The 24,572-nt window shown below is 45.5% G+C and overlaps 1 protein-coding gene and 1 pseudogene across 3 annotated transcripts in view; both read right to left on the bottom strand.

Moving 5' to 3' along the window:
- Positions 1–24,572, bottom strand: part of SASH1 (SAM and SH3 domain containing 1) — a 256,101-nt gene that overhangs the window by 65,965 nt on the left and 165,564 nt on the right. For all 3 annotated transcript variants that reach the window (XM_061130417.1, XM_061130415.1, XM_061130416.1), the window contains 3 exons: positions 8,592–8,632; positions 5,937–6,023; positions 3,442–3,554 (listed from right to left, as the gene is read on the bottom strand). In XM_061130417.1, coding sequence (XP_060986400.1) covers positions 3,442–3,554; positions 5,937–6,023; positions 8,592–8,632 — 241 coding nt within the window. The remainder of the gene's footprint in view (positions 1–3,441; positions 3,555–5,936; positions 6,024–8,591; positions 8,633–24,572) is intronic.
- LOC133047029 (lanosterol 14-alpha demethylase-like) lies at positions 682–1,804 on the bottom strand (annotated as a pseudogene).

Raw genomic sequence — 24,572 nt, 5'->3', positions numbered from 1 at the left:
AAATTCATTAACATTACAAAAATACATTATACAACAACAACAAAATACAGTGAGCAACAAATCGGGACACAAGTTATGAGATCCCTCCTAACACATCAAAGAAAAATTACACCTTCTTAGTAAGTCAAGACCAACCCTAGAAATTTCTCACAGGGACCACATCACCATCTCGCACACACAGTCTCAGAATTGAATTTCTCGAACTGTAACATTATCTAAAGAGTGGTAAAATGATCACAGTACATTAATCATACTGTGTACTTAATTGCGTCTAAATAGCAGCATGCAGACTTCTGATAAAAATACTCTGAATCTTTGAAATATATATCAAAGTACACTAGTGTTTAAGGAACTCTGAACTGTGTTCCATGTGCCCCAAGGGCTGTGCAAGTCAGTGCCCTGAATACCACAGATATTTACTAGCTAGTGTATGTAAACTTTTAAGGGGCATAACTTTAGAAAATTCAGAAAATTCAAATAAAAAGATGAATTGGAGGAGCTAATGATTAACATTATTTTCCAAGTTCCTCCTTAGCTACGCTGTGAAAACACATAAAAATTTCAAAATGCAAATATTTTAACCTCTTGCAGAATGTCTTGTGAAACAGAATTAGACAAGTCTCTGAAACAGATTATAATAATTCTTTAGTAACAGAAAAGCATTAAATACCTATGGGTCTTTTAGTCTCTGACTGACAGTGGAAGAGACACTTGTCTGATGTCAGGAAAGACCATTCTTATCATGGTTATTATAGGAGGTCTAACTCTTGATGTTTCTTTTATACAGTGATCAAATAAACTTAGATCCTTGAGCTGCTCATAAGCTAAAGGAGGCAGATCCTTGGTTTTTCTTGTTTTGTCTCTGGCTAAAAGGAAGCCCACCCAGATGCTAGTAACCAAGAATGTATCTTGCTTTGCCAAGAGCCAGCCAATAAGGTCCCCTGCTATTTCATCATCTGTCAAAGGACACCCACCTTTGTGTGCAAAATCTAATAAAGTTTGGAGAAAGTTATCAATTTTTTCTTTAATCTGTTTCTGGATTGCCTTATAGAAAATATCCTTGATGTCTTGATGGGCTCTGTTCTAAAATGAGGCAAAGGCTGCCAGCCTGGCAATAGCCAGGTTCCAGGGCTACAACCTCCATCCACGTCCACACAGCTATGCCACCTTTATGCCACCTTTTCATGGAGCTGATTGCTGGTTTCTTTTCCATGCAAACAATGGCTAACTGATAAAGGCATCAGCTTAGAAAGAGCATCAGATTTTTTTCCTCTCCAACTTTGAAAGTATTCTTTTGTTTCCTTTTCAATTATAGAAACATGTCCCCTCAAGTTGACAGTGTTAATTTTTGACTGTGTTAACTAAGTTGATGCTTTTAACATTTTCTTCTGCTCCAAGAAAATGGAGTTCGATGCGTCCTGTGCAACTCTCTCGCCAAACACAGATGCTGTCAGGATGAATGCAGACAGCTTCTGCATTCCAGAGCTTCCATTTTACGATTATACAAGCAATGTAACAGCATCACTCCCCAGACAGTAAGTACACATCTTGCCCACCAAGGTAAAATTAATATCGGTCTGTGTTTCTCACATGCATTTTCTAGGAATTCAACTGGACTTTTTCCAAGTGCTACGACACGCTCAAGGAATGGCAGTGTAGAGAAGATGTATGGTGGATGTATCGGCCCAGCTAGGTTGGGTGGCTAAAGGTGGGGTGGGGCAGTGGGAGACCAGACTGAGGGTGAAGGGCAGGCGAAGGTGATCAGCAGCGTGGACAGGACATTGTCACTTGTCACCTGCTCCATCGCTGCCCCAGCACAGCTTCAGCCCACCAGGATGCTGGTGGCTGAGATCACCTCTGCTCCTCTTCAATAGAGCAAGAGAAGCCGGCAGGTGGGCATCTGGTGGTGACCTTAGACCTCAGGTCTTCTACAACAGGTCCCACCTCCCACTGCCCTCAAGCATTTTTTTTTCCCCCAGCATTGTCTCAGCAACACATGAAAGGTTTTTTTAGATTACTGATGTGTACAGTTGCGTAGTCTATAAGTTGGGTTTTCCTGGGGGCTCAGCAGTAAAAAATCTGCCTGCCAATGCAGGCAACCCAGGTTCGATCCCTGGGTCAGGAAGGTTTTCTGGAGAGGGAAATGGCAACTCACTCCAGTATTCTTGCCTGGAGAAGCCCATGAACAGAGGAGCCTGGCAGGCTACAGTCCATGGGGTTGCAAGAGTCGGACGTGACTTAAGTGATGAAACCACCACTCAGTATGTTTGTCACTGCTTCAAGGTTCCAATACCTTCAAGATTCTGTTTAATGGTAAAGTCATACCTCATTCAATGATTCCTTAGTGACTTGAAATTCTAAATCTGCCTAGTGTATGACTTGTCTACCGTGTGAACCAAGTAGTCAAAGTCAAAGTCAAGAATTAATCAGTCAGTTAGTTGGGCAACAAAGTGGGAAATCTCTTAGGAATTGCTATCATAAATGCTACTCCAGTGTCCTAAACGTTTCTTTTATTTTTTATTTTTTTCATTTATTTTTATTAGTTGGAGGCTAATTACTACCATATTGTAGTGGGTTTTGTCATACATTGGCACGAATCAGCCATGGATTTACATGTATTCCCCAACCCGATCCCCCCTCCCACCTCCCTCTCTACCCAGTCCCTCTGGGTCTTCCCAGTGCACCAGGCCCGAGCACTTGTCTCATGCATCCAACCTGGGCTGGTGATCTGTTTCACTATAGATAATATACATGTTTCGATTAAAGGTTTCTTTTAATGCCTAATTTAACTCAGAGCAAAAAATAAATAAATAAATAACACAATAAACTGTAATTAATATCTACTTAGAAATGAAAGCAAGCAAAAGTTTAAGGTTTAGAGATAAAGCTTGACTTTTTATTCAAAGTTTAATTTGTTGAAGGCTTCTTTTAGAACTAGTGTTTATAATGGTTGCATTTAACTTTTCCTTGGTGTTTATTAAGTAATCTATCATTATCAGTCTATCCATTCACCCTTTGATGCCCCTGTCCTAGTCTCTTTGAGCTGCTATAACCAATCACCATAGACGGGGTGGCTTATAAACAACAGAAATTTCTCATAGTTCTGGAGACTGGGAAGTCCAAGATCAAGGAGATGGCAGATTTAGTGTCTGATGATGCCTGACTTCCTGGTTCACAGACAGCGTGTGTCCTCACACAGGGGAAGGGGGTAAAGGAGCTCCCTATGGCCTCTTTTATAAGCTCACTAATCCCATTCATAAGGGCTTCACTCTGAAGAGCTAATCACCTTCCAAAGGTCTCATCTCCAAATTAGGATTTAATATATAAATTTGGGGGGGTGGGGGGAGGACAAAAACATTTAGTCTATAGCCATCCCCCAACATTTTTCAATGTAAGGCGGTCAGGTGCTCACAAATGTAAACCAAACATCCACACTCTTACCCGAGCAAGTGCTTCTTCGATGGTGATCATCTTTTCCTTGACCATCATCATCAACTGAATCCGTTCCTCATCACTCATTGTTATCTCGCTTGCAACGTAACCCACATCTTCTCCTAGAGATCAAAGAAGAAAAACAGTAAGAATGAGAAAGATAATAGAAAGATAAAACAGGATGCCAGTCTTGACTGTTTGTCATCTAAAGGATGTGATTTAGGACCCTGTTCTTGATGGAGCCACAGGAGCAGGAATGGGTTGCATTTGGGGAAGCCAGTGAACCCATCTCATTGGAAAACAAGCTCCAAGAACCTATGGATGTTACCATGGAAACAAATCCTTCAAAATGATCAGAGTTTTTGTGACGGAGGGTCTAGTGGAGGAGTTTTGGAAGAAGACTAATAGGGAGTTTGGAGTGACTGGTCAGGCAGAGACCAAATTTAAAGATCCAGTTAGAGGGGACGAGCACTCCAGGGCTCCTTCAGCCAAGGGTTCTCCATGTCCTTCCATTTCAAATATTAACAAGAAGAAAATGTTTCTGTGGAAGATGGGAAGAGAATCCTCTTTCAAGACAGAGAACTTGAAGGTCACAGTGTCTGCCGCAGAACAAAGCTCACAGCCTGGTAAAAGCCTGTGAAGTGTGTTAGTCACTCATTCGTGTCCAGCTCCTTGCATCCCTGAGGACAGTAGCCCGCCAAGCTCCTCTTTCCATGGAATTCTCCAGGCAAGAATAAAGGAGTGGGCAAAAGCCTAGATTTTAATAAAACAGTTTGACTGGTGTTCCTCGGGGGACATGGACAAGTAAATATAATCACAGTCGTGAAATATTTTCGGTTCATTAGAAGGAAGGCACTATCCATGTGGATATCTGAAAGTGCCACTGTCGTAAATACGTTTTCCACCCTGTGAGGAGAACTCAACTTCCAGTTTGGAACTGAAGGCAGCCAGAGCTGCAGAGGGAAAGAGAACTCCTCGATTAGCATCCTTTGGCAGACTTTTCCTGAAAAGCGAACGTAGCCATCTGCTCTCCATACGAGAGTCACGTTGGCGTAGGTGCCTCTGATCAGCGCGTGGGGAGGTTATGTCAGGCGCAGACGCGCTGTCTCATGTAGCTGGAGTTCTTACTCCTCACCTTTCTCCTCCACCACGTCTTTCCCACACTCACATCACCACCGGCAGTGTCGTCAGGATGCTGGGCTACGGACTAAATGAGTCTGGCTGCAGACTGTGTGAATGCAGCGTGGTCAGGACCTACCGTGGATATTTATGTTCCCCTGGGTTTCCTTATCCCATTTCCATTTTGTAATCAATCAGTCCAGAAACACCGCTCAAGTTCCCTTCGCCACTCAGTCCCTTGTGCGAGAAGAGTGATGGTGTGTGCCAGGTGAGGGGAGAGAGCGCCTTGGCGGTGATTCATTTTACTATCTGCAACACCTCCAGTGGTGGAGGGAGTTGCTTGGGTTTAAAAAGAAATCCACATGAGCTGATGAGGTGTTGGCTTCCTCCCTCCATCTCTCTCCTTTTCTTTCTTTCTAAATAAGACTTTGTTAGAATCTGGGGTTTACTTTGAATCTCAAGTGATGCTGGGTGTGTCCCCAAAAGGAGAAACTGGGAAGGTTTAAGAATAACTCCCTTACAACAAGACAACTTAAATAGGCCCACTGATGACCGCCAAGCAACACAGGTGTGCCCCTGGCATACAGGCTGCCTGCGTTTCTCGTTTCCGTGTGTATGAATAACTGTGTATTCTGCACGGGGCAGGACACTGAGATTTCGTGAAAGAAAAGAAATCGCGCCGGCGGTGAGCAACTAAAAATGTTCATCTAATGATAACCTTATCCAGCCAGACTGGAATCTAGAAGTAGCTTTGTTTCCCCTCCCTGTCTGAATGCTGGAGAAACATAAATTATATAACTGGGCCTCAAAGGGATGACATATTTACTTACTATATAAACAACAACAAAAGACATGGCCAAGAGGAGGGCAGGACTCCCTTCACAAAGCAGTCCGGGCAAATTCCCATGATGTCAGCCCATTAGACAGTTTCCAGGGGCAACAGCCCCATAACCGTCCCTGCCACAGAAAAGCATCGGAGCTCCGAAGACTGCAAAGGCCCCAAGTGGCAGGGCAGGGGGGAGGGTCCAAAACTAACAAATGCGAAGACTTTCTAGACTCTTTTAGGACTGATCTTGGCCAGGAGAGATCTCCCTGAGGTTGATGTGATTGAGAAAAGGAAAAATTTGGTCTCTGCTGTCAGATCTATGAAAAGAAAGGACTGTGAACTCTTTCCGTTTTGTTTTCTTTGATTTAAAAAAAAGAAAAAAGAAAACCCACTGGGATGAAGTCTTAAAGTAATGATAGGAATGTCAGAAAAGCTGAACAGTTTATGGGCACACGCAATGACTTATTCTAACTTACAGCATCCATTTAGATTAGCAGCCCAAACGTCTTAACATTTTAGAACTGAAAGGACCTACTGTCCGCCAGCTGTGTTCCAGTACCTTTTGAAGTCTGTCTCATTATTCCTTTCTGATTCTTTCGGAAGTTCTGCCAGAAATACTTATTTTTCTTCTTCCAATCTCCCTTTCCTTTAAAAAAAGAAAAAAAAAAAGGCACAAGCAATAAATTCATTAATAACCAAAGTAACCTCTTCCTTACAATTCAAAGCTTGTCAGAATACTTTGATTTCACAAAAAAAGACAGTTTCTCTCTTTCAGTTTTGTGAAAAGACTTAGAAATGCCTATAAAGTTGTTTAAAAGAAATGCAAATTTCCTCAGAGCAAGAAATGGTACAGTGGAGTTAAGATGAGAAATAAAGAGACATCAAAAAAAAAAAGCAGGCAAAACATGCATACTTATATTCACTTTGATGTCTGTTTAACTACTGTGTCTAATTCTGCCTCGTCTTGTGGTATAGTTTTCCCCCTTTGGTCTCAGCCACAACGATTTCAACTGAACCACAAATAGGATGCTTTAAAACGTTAACTTTGTTTTGTTGTTATTTCTGTTGTTGATCTACCCTTGATTTATTTCTGTTATCCCAGCTTTACAAAGAGAACAGAATGGTTGGTATATGCTGTGTGCACTGCTGAGAAGGTTACACAGGTCTGTGGGGCTGACCCACTCTTTTCCTCTTAGGTGTGGAATTGATGTGGGTCTCGCTATGGCATAGGCAGAGTGTGAGTCCCACCTCTCTGATGCTCAGGTTACCTGGTGACCTCCCTACAGCTCACCCAGGGCACCGGGATAAGAAAAGCAAACTGCCAGCCTGCTGTGACATCTCCCAACTCGACACCCCCCCCCCCCCACACCTCCACCTTTCCCAGATGGTTCTGGGTGACTTTGATGTGAAACACAAATTCACTGTCATGGATAGACAGTTTTCCTATCTGGTGGGCCTGTGATCCTCAGGAACACGTAATACCTTTTATAAAGCTAGAGGAGAGGGGTCAAGTGAGGAAAAGAAAAGAACAGGGTGGCCCTTTATTCTTTAAAAATCAAATGAAGCGGCCGCAGCCCTATCTTTCTCAGGGACGGGGTACACCCGAAGCTGCAGCTTCGTTAGCCGTGCGGGTCCCATTGCTCCACGGCCACTGGAAAAGGGCCTCATGGAGTGATGTGCTGTTGGCTTCCACGGTCTATACTGGTGGTGCCAGGCGGGGCAGCATGAAACAGACCCGTGGAAACCCCACGCCTAGGGCTCCAGTGCTAAGGGCATCATTTGTCAAAGCAGGATGCCCTCACTACGTTCTGACAACCCCCAGGACTCCCGGAGGGAAACCGGAGCCCGCTGGCCTGAGGCTGCCCTTTTCTCAGCATCTGGAAGGCGCCTGCTGCCTTTAGGCTAAACACGACAGCAAGTATCAGCCATGAACGGTGGCAGCAGAAGTGGGATTAGTAACACCTCTCTCTCGGGCAATCTGGGAATAGGGTTTTTTTCTTGTAAGCTATGCTTCCCTTGTGGCTCAGCTGGTAAAGAATTCGCCTGCAGTATGGGAGACTTGGGTTCTATCCCTGGGTTGGGAAGATCCCCTGGAGAAGGGAACAGCTACCCACTCCAGTATTCTGGCCTGGAGAATTCCATGGACTGTATAGTCCATGGGGTCGTAAAGAGTCGGACCCAGCTGAGCAACTTTTACTTTCACTTTCTTGTAAGCTATACTCTCCCCTCCTCCCATTTTAATATTTCTGAAATGGGGGCACAGCTTTAAAAAAAAAAAAAGGCAAGACCTAACAATCTCCGGCGCTGACCATATCCACTTTGTATCTAATGGCATATCTCACTTAACACTCACTAATGATGAACATGTGATGTATTCTTGTTTCCATTTGGTGGATGAGAAAACCGAGGCTTAGAGAGACAAGAGACTTGCCCGGGGTCATAACTAGGTAGAGTCATGATTCAAATCCAAATCAAGGCCTGACTTCAGCACTTACGCTCCTAATTATGACTACTTTGCCAGACTTTCTTAGACCAAAACAGAATAAAATGTGACAAAATCAGAAAAGTGGATTTTATAACCAAGGAAATAAACTATAGAACACCTGAATTGTGCATAATCTTTCATTGAAAGGTTCCAAAGTGAAGGATTTACCCTAAAGACTGAAGTAGGAAATGGCAACCCACTCCAGTATTCTTGCCTGGGAAATCCCATGGACCGAGAAGCCTGGTGGGCTACAGACCATGGGGTCACAAAGAGTCAGACATGACTGAACAATTGAGCACGCACCCTAAAGATGTGATCATGGGTAGGCTCAAGGATTTTCAGTGGTAGCAGCACTTCTCTTTGATAGAGAAAAAATTGCGAACAACTTACATGCCCAGCAAAGAAGAGACTGGCTGTCTGAATTATGGCACATCCAACATGACAGATTACTATGCATACTTTAGAATTTTCCTGTAAAAAGTACTCAATCATGTAGGGACATGCTCAGGATATATTCAGTTGTAGAATATGATCCAAATTATGCTTTTTAAAACCCACATAAACATAGAAAGGAAGGGGAAAGCTGTACATCAAAATCTTAACAATGCTTATTTCTGGATGGAAGAGTTCTTTGTAGGTTTTGTATGTTCACATATTTATATGTTCTATAAAGCATTAAAAGCATTAAAATTCATTAGCAATGGTTAAATCAAGAAAAGGGGTACTGACCTACGGAGCTGTCTTCTGAGTTTGACTTATGGAGAGGATTCCTACAAAAGAAAAACAAGCATGATTATCAAGGAGCCTTCCCTTCATGTGAGACCTGAAGACCCTCCTAACTAGTGGGGCCCAGCATCAATCAGCCTAGCAGAGCCAGGCAAATTTCTACAGAATATTAACCAACAGTCTTTTCCAGCCATCTGCCGCCTTTCTAGAAACATGCTAATGTGCCATTTGTCAACACTAATTAAAGATTCACTCCAGGGTACGACCTATATTAAATGAAGGGAATGGACTTGCCTGGGTGATCACTTAAGTGTCTTCCATTTCTGTGAATCATTATCTACATGCTAAGTTATTTCCATTAAGAGGTCCTTCAGGGACTTCCTTGGTGGTCCAGCAGTTACAAATCTACCTTGCATGGCAGGGGACGAGGGTTCAGTCCCTGGTCAGGGAACTAAGACCCCACATGCGACGGAGCAGCTAAGCCCACACCCGTGCACCACGACTACGGAGCCACAACAAAGATCCCTGCAGGCCACAACTAAGACCTCATGAGTCAAATAAATAAATACAGACATACTTTAAAAAAAAAATACTTAATATAAATGGGAAGGAGAAGACCAATGAGAATACAGACCCAGCAGATGGGTAATAATGAGAAGACAGTCCCAGCAGATAAGTCAGGTGGTCATCTGGAGGAGAAATCAGGAGGGTGCAGAGGTCCAAGGGCAGCAAGCCACAGGAGACTGGAAGCCCCAGGTAGGGAGGAGCCAGGATGGAGCTCCTCCGGTCGCTTGCTGCCATCTGACAAGTGTGCTACATGTATCACTAGATCTTCCAAAGTGCAAAGTGAAGCCAGAAATACACTTTCTTTTTTTTTTTTTTAAAACAAGAGCTCCACCTTTTTAAGTGATGGCAAATAACTCAATGTTTTTAAAAATGTGTCCAAGTTCACTAACACATGTCTGGGCATCCGATTTGGCCCATCCCCTCCCCTCCCCAGGCTGCCAGTGTGTGAACCTGAAATGTGAACTCCACCCCAGACCAGGTGATTAAGCCTTTCTCCAGAAAATACATAGACAGATGCCAACTTAAAGGAGGGAGGCAGGAGAACCAATGAAAGTTCAAATTGTTTTTCTCAAAAGGGGAAGAGCCGAGGTGGAGCAGCATCTTCCACCAGGTGGGTCCAGAGCGAGAGGTAAGCACAGTGTCCCTGCGTTTGCTGAGCAGGAAAGCCAGGAAGAAGGAACCTGCATCAGAACACAAGCAGGGCAGCTCAGAGGATTCACGCCCGAATCTCCACTGCACGTATATCCACCCAGGGAGGAGGGCGGAGGAGGCAACCGGTGAAACACTCTTTAGTGTGAGAAGGGCAGAGTTCCGCTGACACAATCAGGAAGAGAAGTATTGGGTTGGCCCAAAAGTTCACTCAAGTTATTCCATAACATCTTACAGGAGAACCTGAGTGAACTTTTTGCTCAATACAGTGGCCAAAAAAGAACCTATAGGACTTAAGATGACCAGACAGGGTCCGGGGTCTTCCTCTCATGCAGAGCCACCTGTGATAAGTCATCTCTCTGTGGAATAACTGCATCGATGCTGGCTGACCACTGACCAACATTTGAGAATGGAAGCACCTTCAGACCCCAAGTCTGCGAGAAAAGTGTCTCTGACTAGCACAAAAGCTGGACTGACTCCTAATGTCCATGAGGGGACAGAGTTAAGAACAAAGAACAGAAAACAGGGGAAAAGACTCGACCACTGAAGAGCTGGACTTGTAGCCTAGTTTCTCGCCCAGACTACCATGCTACCAACACAAAAAGACGTGAGGAAAATCTACCTTGTCAACACATTTTGCCAGATTTAGCTTCCAAAATAGACTCTCTTCCTTTTGATCCACACAATAAATGGAAATACCTAAACAAATATTTACTTGAAAGGCTTCCATGAAACAACCATCTCAATGTTTCATTCATTCAGTAAAATGACTTGGTGTTGATGCTATTGTGAGTAAGGGACATGGACAATCATGAAGTGAGGGTTACAATGGAGGGAGGGTGACAACCGTGAACAAAATACACGCGAAGAAGGAGAAGCAACAGCTGAAGGACAAGGGGGAAGGAGGGGAGAGGGCACGGGGTGGGGGAAGTAAGAGGGGCAGGAAGGAGGAGGAAGTGGAGAAGCAGCAGCTACACATGCGAGGAAAGTGCTCAGGGTCACAGAAGTAGAAGCAAGGCAACCGCCAGCAGACAGTGGAGTGAAGCACTGGCTGGGTGAGTGGGGATTAAGGCAGGAAATCCTTCAAAATTAATATTGATGCTGAAGGTTTGAATTCTTAAACTTTGGGTTTTTTTAAAACAAAATTTTATTCTGTTGCATTTGTGGCTCAGTCTACCTTACTGGCAGCTGTCCATGACCAACCAGCATCATCACCAGGCTTTCTGTAGATGACCTCTGACGGCAAAGGAAGTGGCACACTGAGTTTCAGACTCACTCTTAGGACTAGGAAAATCTTGACCTAACGGCTTAGTACCAAATATTTCAACTATCCCTAGCTCTTGATAAACCAGTTAAGTATGTAATAAACTAAAAATATGTATGTCTTTCACTTTTTCTGAAAGAAATGTTTCCGTGGGAAAATGGTCTAAAGAAATAATAGTTTTTTCCAGTCCTTTGCTGATTTAGAATAATACGCTTTATTGAGTTGTAAGGAATTTTGCCCATTGTTTAACCCAATCCCGGTTTTGCAGGAAACCATAGCCTCCAGAGGCATAGGCTCCCTGACTGGTTAGAGGCCAGCAAGGAGCTGTACTGAGGCACTGTTAGCCTGGTTGCCTTTCCAAAACATACTCAAGTCTCCCTACCTGGATATAGTGCATATAAAGTTGTCTCAAAAATTCAAAGGTTGATTTCTAATTTTTCAACCCCTTTTTCCAAAGTTCACATTATAGAGAAGTTATGTTCTCACTATTACATAGTTATCACAAAATAAGTCAATATTTTCCTCTCTAAAACGCTGACTTAGTACTTCATTGTTTTTACCTACTTTCTTCAAATTACCATGCATTTCAAATATTTATCCTTGGATTTGCATTTTTGATCTATTTGTTACACAAGTGCTTCTCCTAAGCATCACTTGCATTTCCCTCAGAATGCCAGCAGGTGGCACTGTAGTTTCTGTATTCAACTTGCTTACTGGGGCCAGCGGGGATAGCGGGGATTTTGTTTTCAAAATTTCACCAGTTCACAATCTAGATACTGGCCGAAGAAAGCAAGCCAGTGTTTCATAAGCATGAGGTTTCCCAACTCATCAATTTGCAAAGGGGCAAAATACCATCATGTGAAGTTTAATTTGGATGCAGAGAATCGTCCCTGCAAACAGAAGCTGGCAGAGCAGCAGAGATGTAAAAAAATGCCATCTCCTTCTCGAAACCGATTGGAAAATTCATCCAGCAGAAACAAAAATCAGTGAGGCCATCAAATCCCAAATTCGGATGGCAGCAGGTGGAAAGGGTCATTTACTGATCTCCTGGTAGAAGAAATTAACGCTCAGAAGTCAGCTCCAAAGAGACCTTCTTGTAAGACATCCTTCCAGCCAGACACTGCAGATCTGAACATGGCAGCCCGCTTCCATCCATCACGCTCACTGTCAACAGAGTAAAAAAGATGGAGACTTCCACAAAGATTTTGATGACTGGGAAGCAATCCGGTTGTACTTTGAGAATTAAAGCATATAATAATCATCAAATTTTGCCTTTAAAGTCTCTGAACTCAGTATCTTTTCATCAATAACTGCTATTAGACCCCCAAACTGCTTAAGCGTAAATATTTTTCCTCAAGACTCCTAACTACTCTAGTTCTCCCTGAAGCCCAAATTCACTGAAGAAAATTCATAAGGAATGCATGAATTCGAATAAAAAAAAAATCAACTTAAAGAACAGCATGTCTAGAACTGAGCCAATTCTTTTCATCCTACAATTCTTTGTTAAGTTACTTTCCTCCTTTTTTTCACTCGTTCATTTATTCAGTGTTTCTTTCATTCAATAAATAAATCGTTTTGCATCTAGTATTCTCTGCGGTACTGAGATCATAGCAGTAAACAAACAATGGGTAAGATCCCTGTTCTCTTGGGGCGAGGATGGAGGAATGATCAAGAAGTGGGGAGAATTCTAGAAAGGACGGATAGAGCAGGCCTCCCTGAAGAGGTGGCAGATGAGCACACACCTAGATGATAAGCTGGCATGGACACTGGCTCCCTCCAATGGGGAAGATTGAGCAGGGAAAGGAAAGAGGAGGAAGCGAGAACTCTCCTTTGGCTGTGTTCGGTTTTAGATGCTTCTTGAACACCACTGCAAAGGTATTAGGGAGACAGTTGGATACGTGAGTCTCAGTTCAGGGGACTCACTAGGACCAGAGCTAAGCATTTAGAAGTCACCTGCATACTTAAAGCCAGGAGACCAACCAACCACCGTGAAGACACTCTGAGATCCAATTTTTAGGGGTCAGGAAAAGAAGGGGAAGTGGGCAGTGGGACTTCAGCGGAGGGGTCAGTGAGGAAAGGGAAAGCCAGGAAACTACACTTTCACCTTTTCTGGCTAGAAGAATAATACTAAAATCGATTTAACACAGCTTATACTGCTGCCTCAAATGCCATACAGGGTAAATTCTACGTTGCTCTATTTTTTCCATTGAATCTATCGCCTCACCACAGAGGGGACCAGAAAGAGGAAACTAGCAAAGGTCAAAATGAAATTCTTTATATTTGTTTACAGAATTCCACCTTGCCTAAGGACACACAGCTGGTCAGAGACAGAACTGGGTTTTAAAGCTTCATCCACTTCACTGAACATATTGCCTCTTATTTACATAAAGGAAACTCACATCACCTGATACACTGGCTTGCTTCTTGAGTAAATTCCTGGAAGACCCTCAGAAGGATTTATGAGGAGAGAGCATGCTTTCAACCCCAAATGTGACCATGGCTTATGGGTTTATTAGAACGAAGTATTTCAGAAACACTCAGTTGTGTTACTACCACATGTGTTACTACCTCTTGTCTGCTTCTGGAAGAAAATGAGGCCACAACATTGAGCTCAAACCCCGTTTTCTTCTGTCCATTTATATATAAATAGCCCAAGGTACCTCCAGGCAGAGACAGCTCCATCTCACTGTTACATACTTGGGCTGACACACCAGAAAGGTAAAACAAACTCCCATGCATAAAGGAATTCCTAAAATAGACTGCAGGTCTGTGTTTTGATGCACTGCCCAGAAACTTCATTATAACCGAACAAAAAAGAAAGAAAAACTGTTCTATCATCATTTCTAAGAAAGGACCATGTGTTATATGTTACTGGAAAACCTATACTTAAGAGACTTTAAAGGTTCCTTTATCTTGAGTCTCCGGAAATACACTTTCCCATTAGTTTATTTCCTGCTGGATTTTGAATCAGGGCTTTTGCTGTGTCTGGGTCCTTGCCTGCTTCATCCCTTAGCCTGCCAAGACAGTCTCCAAGCCAGGAGCAATTTTCCTCAAGATGTAGAAAAAGAACTGAGGCATCTGTGCTATTGAGTTGTATGTGCCTAGGGGAGGGTGAAGAAGGTAAACGGGGTAAGGGCCTGTTTAGCAGTTAATATTTACTTTTGCTTTATTCTCTCTCTCTCTCTCTCTTTTTTTTTTTTTTTTTGGCCATGTGATGCAGCTTGCAAGATCTTAAGTTTCCCTGGAATTTGAACCTGGGCCACGGCAGTGAAAGCATCGAGCAAGTCCTAACCATTGGACTGCCAGAGAATTCCCTTCTTTTGCTTTATATTTACCTTATCTAAACATAACAAACTTGGCACTTCTCTAGTGGCCAGGTGACTAAGACTCTGCACTCCAAAGGCAGAGGGCCCAGGTTCAATCCTTGGTCAGGGAACAGGCACAGCTAAATAAATAAATATAACAAATTATTCATATTCATATTTTGTATATTTAGTGACAAATCACTGTGCATAAAATAGGTAATTCTTTAGTTTGATATTTCAGGTATCAAAGATACTTCTTCATATAGGAGCATTTCTCCTCTATTTAACAGAAATAAAATGAAACAAAATTCAGCTCATACTATCCACTGTCGGCCATGAAAATTTAAGGGTCACCCCTCTTCCTAGCTGTGGGGTAAGGACTGGGATGAGGCATCAGACACGGAGGGTCCCCAGTGCTGGGCGCTCACTCTTGAGGTCAGGCACAAATGCAGGGAGCAAGTACCTCCTTAAATTCCATACCCTCTGTAATCTCTTGCTTTTCCCTCAGTGGGGCCCTCCCCAGCCAATCACTGCTGTATTTCACGCACACGATGGAAATTAGCTTGCAAACCCACAGGATGGGATGGAAGAGAACTCTGCAGCCAAGCGGCTGGCATCCTGTTAGAACTCCCTGAAGATTCAGGATCAGTGACAACGCCGGTGACATGTTGTCATCCTGGTGAGCACTCTCTATACGGGCTTCTCTTTCATGCCACAGTCTATTCCTGACCTGTACTTTCTGGCTTTTTTCCTGAAAGGTCACAGAAAGATCAAGGCAGGCGTATGAAAAACCAAGTCCAAGGCCGTGGCCGACACTGCACGGGCTCGGAGCTCACAGGCTCAGAAGCCAGGGACGCCCGTGACAGCGCTGCCACAAACCTAGGCCGGGTGTTTCTTCTTCATGAGAAGTAAAGCAGTGTGATGCAAAACTGTACCTACTTTAGTGGGTTGTTAGGGGGATTACAGGAGAGAATGCAGGTAAAGGGCTTAGAGTGGTGCTTGTCCGTAGGTGAGATCTCAGGACATGTGACCACTGACAACCACTCCCTGGAGCCGCCCCAATCAGATGGATTCACTTGGTCTTCGCAGACTAATACCCCATCCTCATCCCACCAAGCCCGGCCACTGCTCAGCCCCTACTCCAGACTCCAGCGTTTCTGAATCACTAAGGTTCCTCTTTTTTTATTTTTCTTACAGTGGTACTGCTGTTCAATGGCTCAGTCCTGTCCACCTCTTTGCGACATCATGAACTGCAGCACACCAGGCCTCCTTGTCCTCCATCACCTTACATTAACTTCTCTTTCTTACATAATAACTTCCCTCAAATAATCTGAATGGATGCAGTGACTCCTCGTCCCCATTCAACCTCATTTTATACAAGCAATTCATGTTTTTCCTAGAATTAAAAAAAAAAACCATCTAACACAACACTGCAAATCAACCATACGCCAATAAAGTTATTTTTCATAATACATCTTTATTTGGCTGTGCCGCGCCTTAGTTGCAGCATGTGGGATCTTTGATGGTCACTGGGGCATGTGGGATCTGGTTCCCTGATCAGGGGTTGAACCTGGGCCCCCTGCTTTGGGAGCACAGTCTTAGCCACTGGAGCACCAGGGAAGTCCCTCCAATAAAGTTTTTAAAATTTTTTTCATACTTTCCCCCTGAAAATTTTAAAAACCCACAAGTGAACAAGATGCCAACACAATTTATCCTTTTTTTCAGCATAATGTAATTAACATTTGCTTACATCCTATTGTATTCCTTAAGCAATAAGAACTGTACAAATTTAGCTCACTGTGTTCGGCAGAGTACGTAGTAAAACACTTCTATTTTGATTTTGAGTAGATTTCAGTACAGATGCATACCATATCATGGGAAATACTTTGGACCCATCAATCATGTAATATTAACTCCTTAAGGCCCATTTCTCCATCAGCCTGGAAGGACGTTGTGGTTGAGCCGTCGAGAAGAACTACCATGTCCACTGCTTTGGCAAAATCTCAGATGCGTGGCCTCCTGGCCAAACGTCTGCGATTTCATATTGTTGGAGCATTCATGGTCTCCCTGGGGTTTGCAACTTTCTATAAGTTTGCTGTGGCTGAACGAAGAAAGAAGGCATATGCAGATTTCTACAGAAATTATGATTCCATGAAAGATTTTGAGGAGATGAGGAAGGCTGGTATTTTTCAGAGTGCAAAGTGATTTGGAATATAAAGAATTTCTTGGGTTGAGTTCCATGGAAGTTTGTCACTTTCCTGTGTTCCTGAACTATGAAACTATGACTATCTGGGGTGAGAAATAGTCTCTCAATAAAGAAACAATTAACAACAACAACAAAAAAGAAATGGCAGGGTTTCCAGGTTTATTAAGTGTGGATATTGTCTCAAAACAAGAATATCACCCAATCTTTAATTCCAATTTGAAGAGGGTCTCTTACCACACAAATCAAATTCTCACACTTGGAAAGTGCTAGAAGAATATTTTGAAAAGTTTGAAATTTTCAGCTATAGGTTTGGGCCCTTTCAACTTTTCCTTCTTTATGTTATCTTTGGTTTTTCAACTGCCACCAGAATCACTTTAGGTGAACTTCTCCTTCCACACAAGACATCTCAAGAGGAGCATCTTACTCAGAAAACTTCTGAGAGAAAGACAAAGCCAATCCAGGTGTGCCACTTGACGTCTAATGACAATCATTTCTATTATCCCTCAATGCACTGCTAATTTTATTAGGTATGTGGAAGTTCTAGGTATTTAAACATGGTTTTTCCTGCTGCAAAGCAAGTGATTTTTTAAAAAAACATTAACTGCCCTCACACAGGAAAAGGCAATGGCACCCCACTCCAGTCCTCTTGCCTGGAAAATCCCATGGATGGAGGAGCCTGGTAGGCTGCAGTCCATGGGGTTGCTAAGAGTCAGACACGACTGAGCAACTTCACTTTCACTTTTCACTTTCATGCATTGGAGAAGAAAATGGCAACCCACTCCAATGTTCTTGCCTGGAGAATCCCAGGGACAGGGGAGCCTGGTGGGCTGCCGTCTATGGGGTCGCACAGAGTTGGACACGACTGAGGCGACTTAGCAGCCACAGCAGCCCTCACATAATTAAAATGAACATAATGGTTTCTCTTCCACTTCTCAACTGCACTTTACAAAAGCAATTCATGTTTTTTTTTAAATGAAAAAAAAAAATACACTAATGATCGAACAAGATGTTAACATGGAGATGAATTGGGCAGCTCACTGGTCTCTAGTTGTGAATCACATTATCTCTAATGTCTCCCCTGAGACCACAACCCAGGAAGCCGCCCAGCACAAAGGCTCCCAATGCGGGTTCTGGAGTCCAACTGCCTTGGACAGCTCTACCACTCACTAACTAGCGACCCTGGACCGGCCACGTAGTCCCACTAAATCCAAGTTTCAAAGTATGCAAAACAGACACACTAATATTACTGAACATACGGGTCTTCTAGAGGTTTCGGTGAACTGTGACTGCTACCAGTATTGAGAGCATGCTTGCACGTGATAAGCAGCATTACCAAGAAGCCGGTGATCATGGACTGTGCCCTGTTAAATGACTTGGCTACCCACACTCCCTTGTAGCACGTGGAGGCCGGATGTCGGCACTGCCCTAGAAGACATAACTGGAATTTTACATCCTGGTGTTTCTGGGAAAGCTAGTGTTTTCACAGTGAAAAGAAATGACTCAGTTTTCACGTGTCTTTTGCCCTTTGCCCTCCCCCTTGTTCCCACCTGAAACATGGGCAGAATGCCCAAGCAGTTGTCATTTTACTATAGGAAGAAAGTCACATACTAAGGATGGAGGAGTAGAGAAAATAATTCCTCAGAATACCTACCTCCAGACTACTTGCCATACAGAAAAAAAAAAAAAAAAAAATATATATATATATATATATATATATGATCCTGTTGGCCTCAACAGGGCAGACTTGGTTGTTAAGAAGTAAAAATGACAAACTTCTAAAAAGCATTGATGTGGGTTTACTAAGCACATTCATATACATTTCATTGGATTTCAGTCTCATACAGATCCTGAAAAGAACTAGTCCCATTATATAGATGGAGAGACTGAGGCCTGGCACACTCTTGGAAGTGACTTGTCCAGTTCTATTAATAAGTCACAGAGCTGGGGCTTAACCTCAGCTCTTCTGACATTAAATCTAATGTCCTTCCCACTAAAAACCAGATGCACAATACTGCGAGCCCGAAGCAAAAACAGTGTGCACGTTCTCTCATTACTGGCACTGAAGGTGCAATTTAAGTTAGTGGCTTGGCCACAAGAGTCTGCAGTCCCAGATCAAGCTCTGACTTTTGGTGTTTCCTCAACAGGCACACACATTAAGGTATTCAAAAGGAAAAGGGGGCTTCCCTCATGGTCCAGTGGGTAAGACTCTGCACTCCTAATGGACAGGGCCCAGGTTTGATTCCTGGTCAGGGAACCAAGATCTCATATACCACAACTAAGCCTGGCACGGCAGCAAAGACCCAACATAGCCAAAATAAATAACAAATGATTTTAAAAATAAATAAAAAGATAAATTTTTAAAAAGATCTTGACCAAAACAAACAAACAAAAAAAGATCTTGACCTTCGTCTTCACTCTCATTTTGGTATAATCAGTAAAAATGAATGCCTTCCTTTTATGGCCTCAATGTGACATATTTTATATTTTATTTAAGTCTTTATACCTTCAGAATTATTAAATTATTGTCAAAACCACAATCAAACAGGACTGTGGCACATTATTTTCACCACAAAAGCTAGTTTTTTTAAATAAAATAAGGAAAAGAACTCTACATAGCTTTGTTTACATTTTTAATGGCTGCTATTTATTCTGTAAATTGGACACAATTATTCCTTCCTTCTGGTTATTTCCCCCTTTAAAATTTGCTGCATATGTGTAATGAGTATATGGTCCAAGAAAGGCTTTTCTGCAAGGAAATGTGGTCAAGATGCGAGGCCGGCTGGATCAACAGGCATGCATCTGCCTGCTCCGGCGGAAGGACATTTGGTTATCACTATGCATGACGCAGGCCCTCACTCAGGAGCAGGTGTGGAATCGGACTGCCACTCTGCCTGGTACCGGGTGCACACGGGGCAATTCATCCCAGCAGAGGCTGGCACGGTACGGAAAACCGGCCTTTGATGTTCTTATCAAATTGGCATGGACCAGCGGGGAAAGCCAGGCTGCAAAGAGGTGGCCCTGACCAGCCAGGGCCTCAGGATGGGGAGAGGGAGCATGGGAGGAAAGGAGGCGGAAAAGAGGCTCCTTTGAATGATCTGTTTCCATGGCGATGGCTCCGGAAGCGGGTCAGAACTTTCTCAGTGGAAACAGACAGCGGCTCCCATCCACCATCACTCAAACCACGCTGGCCACACTGGCCGCTGGGACGTCAGGACCTGGGGAGGGACGTGGGGGCCGGGGCTGCCAGCCTTTCTTCTGTTGGCTGCTCCGAGGCGTGTCGGTGAAGCCACCTCTGAAGGCCAAAGCTTGAGGAGCTGCGGGCATGCAGGGCCCTTTCTGGCCTCCTGATCACGCGCTGGAGGCACAGGGACCAGCTACCCTCCAGACAGGGCTGTGGGCGCTGCCCGCCTGCCCTACTTCTCCTGGCTGGCATCCCAAAGGACCAGGTCATCTCCACAGTGGCTGCCACCGTAGCCTTTTTGATGTTGTTGTGTTCACTTTTAATTCCTTCAGATGTGTGTGTGTGTGTGTGTGTGTGTGTGTGTGTGAGTTACTCAGTCATGCCCAACTCTGTAATCCCCTGGATTGTAGCTCACCAGGCTCCTCTGTCCACGGGATTTTCCAGGCAAGAACACTGGAGCCGGTTTTCATTCCCTTCTCCAAGAGATCTTCCCCACCCAGGGATCAAACCCAGGTCTCCCGCATTGCAGGCAGATTCTTTACCGTCTGAACCACCAGAAAAGCAAAGCTGACGAGAAACTTTGGCTTGTTATAAATACTGTGAAAATGGGAACTCAAGCTCTCCTGTCTCTCCAGATCTCACTTGTGTTAATTGAGGCATAACTGACATATAACCTTATATTGGTTTCAGATACACAACACAGTGATGTGCTATCTCTATATATGGGTCAGGAAGATCCATTCCCTTGGAGAAGGGAATGGCTACCCACTCCAGTATTCTTGCCTGGAGAATTCCATGGACAGAGGAGCCTGGCGGGCTACAGTCCATGGGGTCACAAAGAGTCGGTATACGTTGTGAAGTCATCACCACAAGCAGTCTAGTTAACATCTGTCACCACTCAGATCTCATGTTTAAATCTCCACATCTCTTCGTCACATCCTTGCACCATCTGCGTGCGTAGCCACCGGGCCGCTGCTGACGTTTTCCCTGTCCTTTGTCATTCCGCAGGCTGGTCTGACTCTGCCCCCGGATTGCTTCACATCCTTCCTCCTTTTGATTCACGGCTTTATCTGAAGTGACACACAGGCACCTGCTAGTGATGTGCCAGCTGCAGGCAGCGCTGCCAGGGACCCCACGACCACAGCCGACCCCCGCCAGCATCCTCTGAGCAGACCCCGAATCCGCTGGTGCCTGAGATGCGGAGCAGAAGCACGGAGCTTCCACCCGACTGACAAGAAGCCAGTTTGGGCAGAGATTCATAAAGCTGGCTGCCTGGGAACCCCTGGGAAACTTGTGACAGGCTCCACAGTTCCACATTTGGGGAATCCAATTCACTGGAGCTCGGCAAGGCCTGACGGTATGTCTTCAGCAAACTCCCCAGCTAGCTCTGATGAGGGGATGTGCTTGGATCCCCCAGGCCATAACCCAGGAGAGAGTGGACTCTCCTCCTTTCATCCTCCAAAATGCAGAAAGTCATAATCCCAGTGAGATTTTCAGAAAAGAATACGGAATACACTAAGATAAAACAAGCGGCCAGTAGGCTTCAAGGGTTAACCTTCTGCGAGGTTTTGTTTGGAGAAAACTTTTAGACAAGGTTGAGGGCAGGGGCCAGCCTGGACTCGGGGAGCTGCGGTGAACCTGTAGTCGGTCAGCTGAGCTCAGCTGGATCACGTTTCCCCAAAATCCCTTCACTGCATGGTTCTGGGTCAGTGCGAGGCTTCACGTGAGATGCAGAAGCAGAAGCAGAAGCGGTTTTCTCTTTGGGCTGCAGGGTCAGTGCAGGGCAGCAGGCCCTGAGCTGGGGCTGATGCATGTGGCAGGGTGTCCCCTGGGTCACTGGATAGCAGATGGCCCGCAAGGCTCACATGCCTGCCCAGGGTCTCCAATCCTGGCCTGTGGCTTGTCTCCATCCCGAGGAAGGATGCCAGCAGCCCCTCCTGCAGGTTCCTGATGCTGGAGAATGGCTGGGCAGTGGTGAGGATGACTGGGTCTCAGCCCATCCTTGTAGGTGGCCATCTATCTGTCCTCTGTCCCCAGTCGCGCTGACTTCAGGCCACATCACTGGACACAGAGGGACAGCCTCACCAGGCTGTGGAACCAGCCCCGGCAGACACAGTAAGTCCAAAATACTAGAACAACGTGATCACAATGTCTGCTTCTCTCACAGACCCCCGACTGATGGGGGTATTTATGAGGGTCTCAGCCCCACCCACTCATCCCTGCAGGGGTGGACCGTCCCTCCTCCAGGCCCTAATCACTGTACCCACAGGGTACACATCACTGCGTCATGTCTCCTTCAGGGTGTCAGAAGACAGCGACCTTCCCTAGCCTGTTCATCCTCCCGGGGCCGAGCACATGTGTCCAGACAGCAGAAACGTGAAAACTGTTTATTCAATTAAACGACATTTGCTGCCTAGCCCATCGCTAGTCTTCCCCACATGCGTCCATCATTACGAGGTCCCCATGATGGAGTCTATGATAAAAGGCCTGATGCTGGCGGATCAACAGGTCTGGATTGGAGTTCCACCTCTGCCTCACTCAAAGTTCATAATCATGATCATACTGTGTCATCTAGTCATCTAGTCTTTCTTGGTTTCCTTATCTGCCAGCTACCAGTTACATTACAGTTTTGTTAGGAGGTTTTATACACAAGTTGTAGGCTTGCTGCCTTCCCTACTCCCGCCAGGATGCGTGTTCAGTCACTTCAGTCATGTCCAGCTCTTTGTGATCCTGTAGACTCGGGCCCGCCAGACTCCTCTGTCCATAGGATTCTCTAGGCAAGGATACTGGAGTGGGTTGCCATGCCCTCCTCCAGGGTATCTTCCCAACCCAGGGATCGAACCCACATCTCTTATGCCTCCTGCATTGGCAGGCGGGTTCTTTAGCCACTTGCCAGGATAGGAATGCTATTTAGTTACTGGCAGCCCCCTCCTCCCCCACCGTCCTCCCTGGCCTAGTGTCCTGGTCACCTGTCCTGCAGGACAGACAATAACCAGCGGCCACCTCCGCATAGTACATACCTCCTGGCAGTCGCTGGATGCAGCCCAGGCACGTGGCCTGAAGCTGGGCAGGGTCAGCCTGAGGGTCGCTCACCAGGCGGAGCTCAGGGCCATAGAGAGCTTTCGGAGGGGAACAGCTGAGGAGGGGAATTCTGACACAGCTGCTTTTGCTCTGAGCCCGTGTCCTGGAATGCTGAGCCCCTCAGATATGCTGCGCGACGGAGCGCACACGTGCGCGGCACAGACCCACCCGCACAAACACATATTTCAGCACGTTGCGAGCACACGGGCTCTGAGAGCCATGGCTGTCTCCCAGCCCTGCCCCTGCCCCCCAACCTCTGGGGCGCTGAAAGGACAGGAGAGCCCAGGTAGGAGGGCACAGGCTAAGTGGCTGTGGCCACCACGAGCTGTGTGTCCGACACCGTTTAATGAGATGGACGGTGGAAGCCACAGCCACACTGCGTGCAGAACGCCGCCCTACCTAATGCAGGGGTGTGTGTGTGTGTGTGTGTGTGTGTCTGGGGTAGGGGGAAGTGGGGAGACACAGCCTGTACCCGGGCAGGCATGGCACTGTGTTATTTCACACACCCACTCTCGGAAAGAGCTTTTATTCTGCACATTTTATCCCTCTGGAACCTGAGGCTTGGAGAATTTAACTCCCACAACTAGCAGAGCTTAAATTCATACCCTGTGCAATACCAAAGCCGACATTAGCAACAGAAACATGGAGAGTCCATGCAACGTTGGTGGGTACAGAGCAGGCTTTGCATTTGGTCAGAGAGTGAGAAATGGCCCAGACTAGAAATGGAACCCGGAGATCCTGACTCAAACTCACCGCCTTGTCCCTGGGAGCTGAAGCCGGAGGGCTGACCGTCACAGCCAGAATAGGGGCCCAGGCCCTGGACAGTGACCTTGCTCTTAGGCCCACAGCTTCAGCAGATAGCTGCATGCTTGCAAGCTAAGTCACTTCAGTCGTGTCCGATGCCGCAACTCCACGGACTGTAGCCTGCCAGGCTCCTCTGTCCATGGGATTCTCCAGGCAAGAATACTGGAGTGGGTTGCCATGCCCTCCTCCAGGGGATCTTCCCAACCCAGGGATCGAACCAGTGTCTCCCATGGCTCCTCTATTGCAGGTGGATTCTTTACCCCTGAGCCACCAGGAAAGCCCTGGCAGATGGCTGCTAGTCAACTAATTAAAGCAAAAGAATATGGACTACATATGCCTATGCCTGGCTCTTGGAGCAACCTATTTATTGGGCTGACCAAAAAGTTTGTTCGGGTTTTTCCATTACATCTCACGGAAAAACCAAAAGGAACTTTTTGGCCAACCCAGTATTTTCTGAAACCTAAGCTTGCTGTCTGCTATCTTCCCTGCCTGGTGCATTCCAAGGACCAGACATTGGGAGCCCGAGTCTCCCCGGATGCTGTTCTGACAAGGCCACAACTGCCTGCTGCCCTTTCCTGGGGGGATCGTGGGGACACGGAGAGACGCACCCCCCTGAACTGGGCAGAACCGACTCACGAGCTATCCTGAAGGATGATGGACCTCCACAGGTTTCCTCACCCCTCACACATGCACATTGCCCACGGGAAAAAGCTGGTGTTCCCCTTCCCACCCCACAGTCCTGCGACAAACAGGATGTGGAAACAGGATGCATTAGTCTCAGCTCCAGGGATCACCGCTTGACCTGGATTTCTTAACAAACTCCCCGGCCTCATCAGCAATTCTCACTGCCTCTGTCTGGTCTGAAGGAGGATTTAGCAATCACCCTGCAGGCGGGTTTCTAGCACTGCCATTTACCCAGCAGAAGCAG

Source organism: Dama dama, chromosome 26 (assembly GCF_033118175.1).
Source record: "Dama dama isolate Ldn47 chromosome 26, ASM3311817v1, whole genome shotgun sequence".
NCBI classification, from domain to species: domain Eukaryota; kingdom Metazoa; phylum Chordata; class Mammalia; order Artiodactyla; family Cervidae; genus Dama; species Dama dama.
This window is presented reverse-complemented; position numbering and strand designations above follow the sequence as displayed.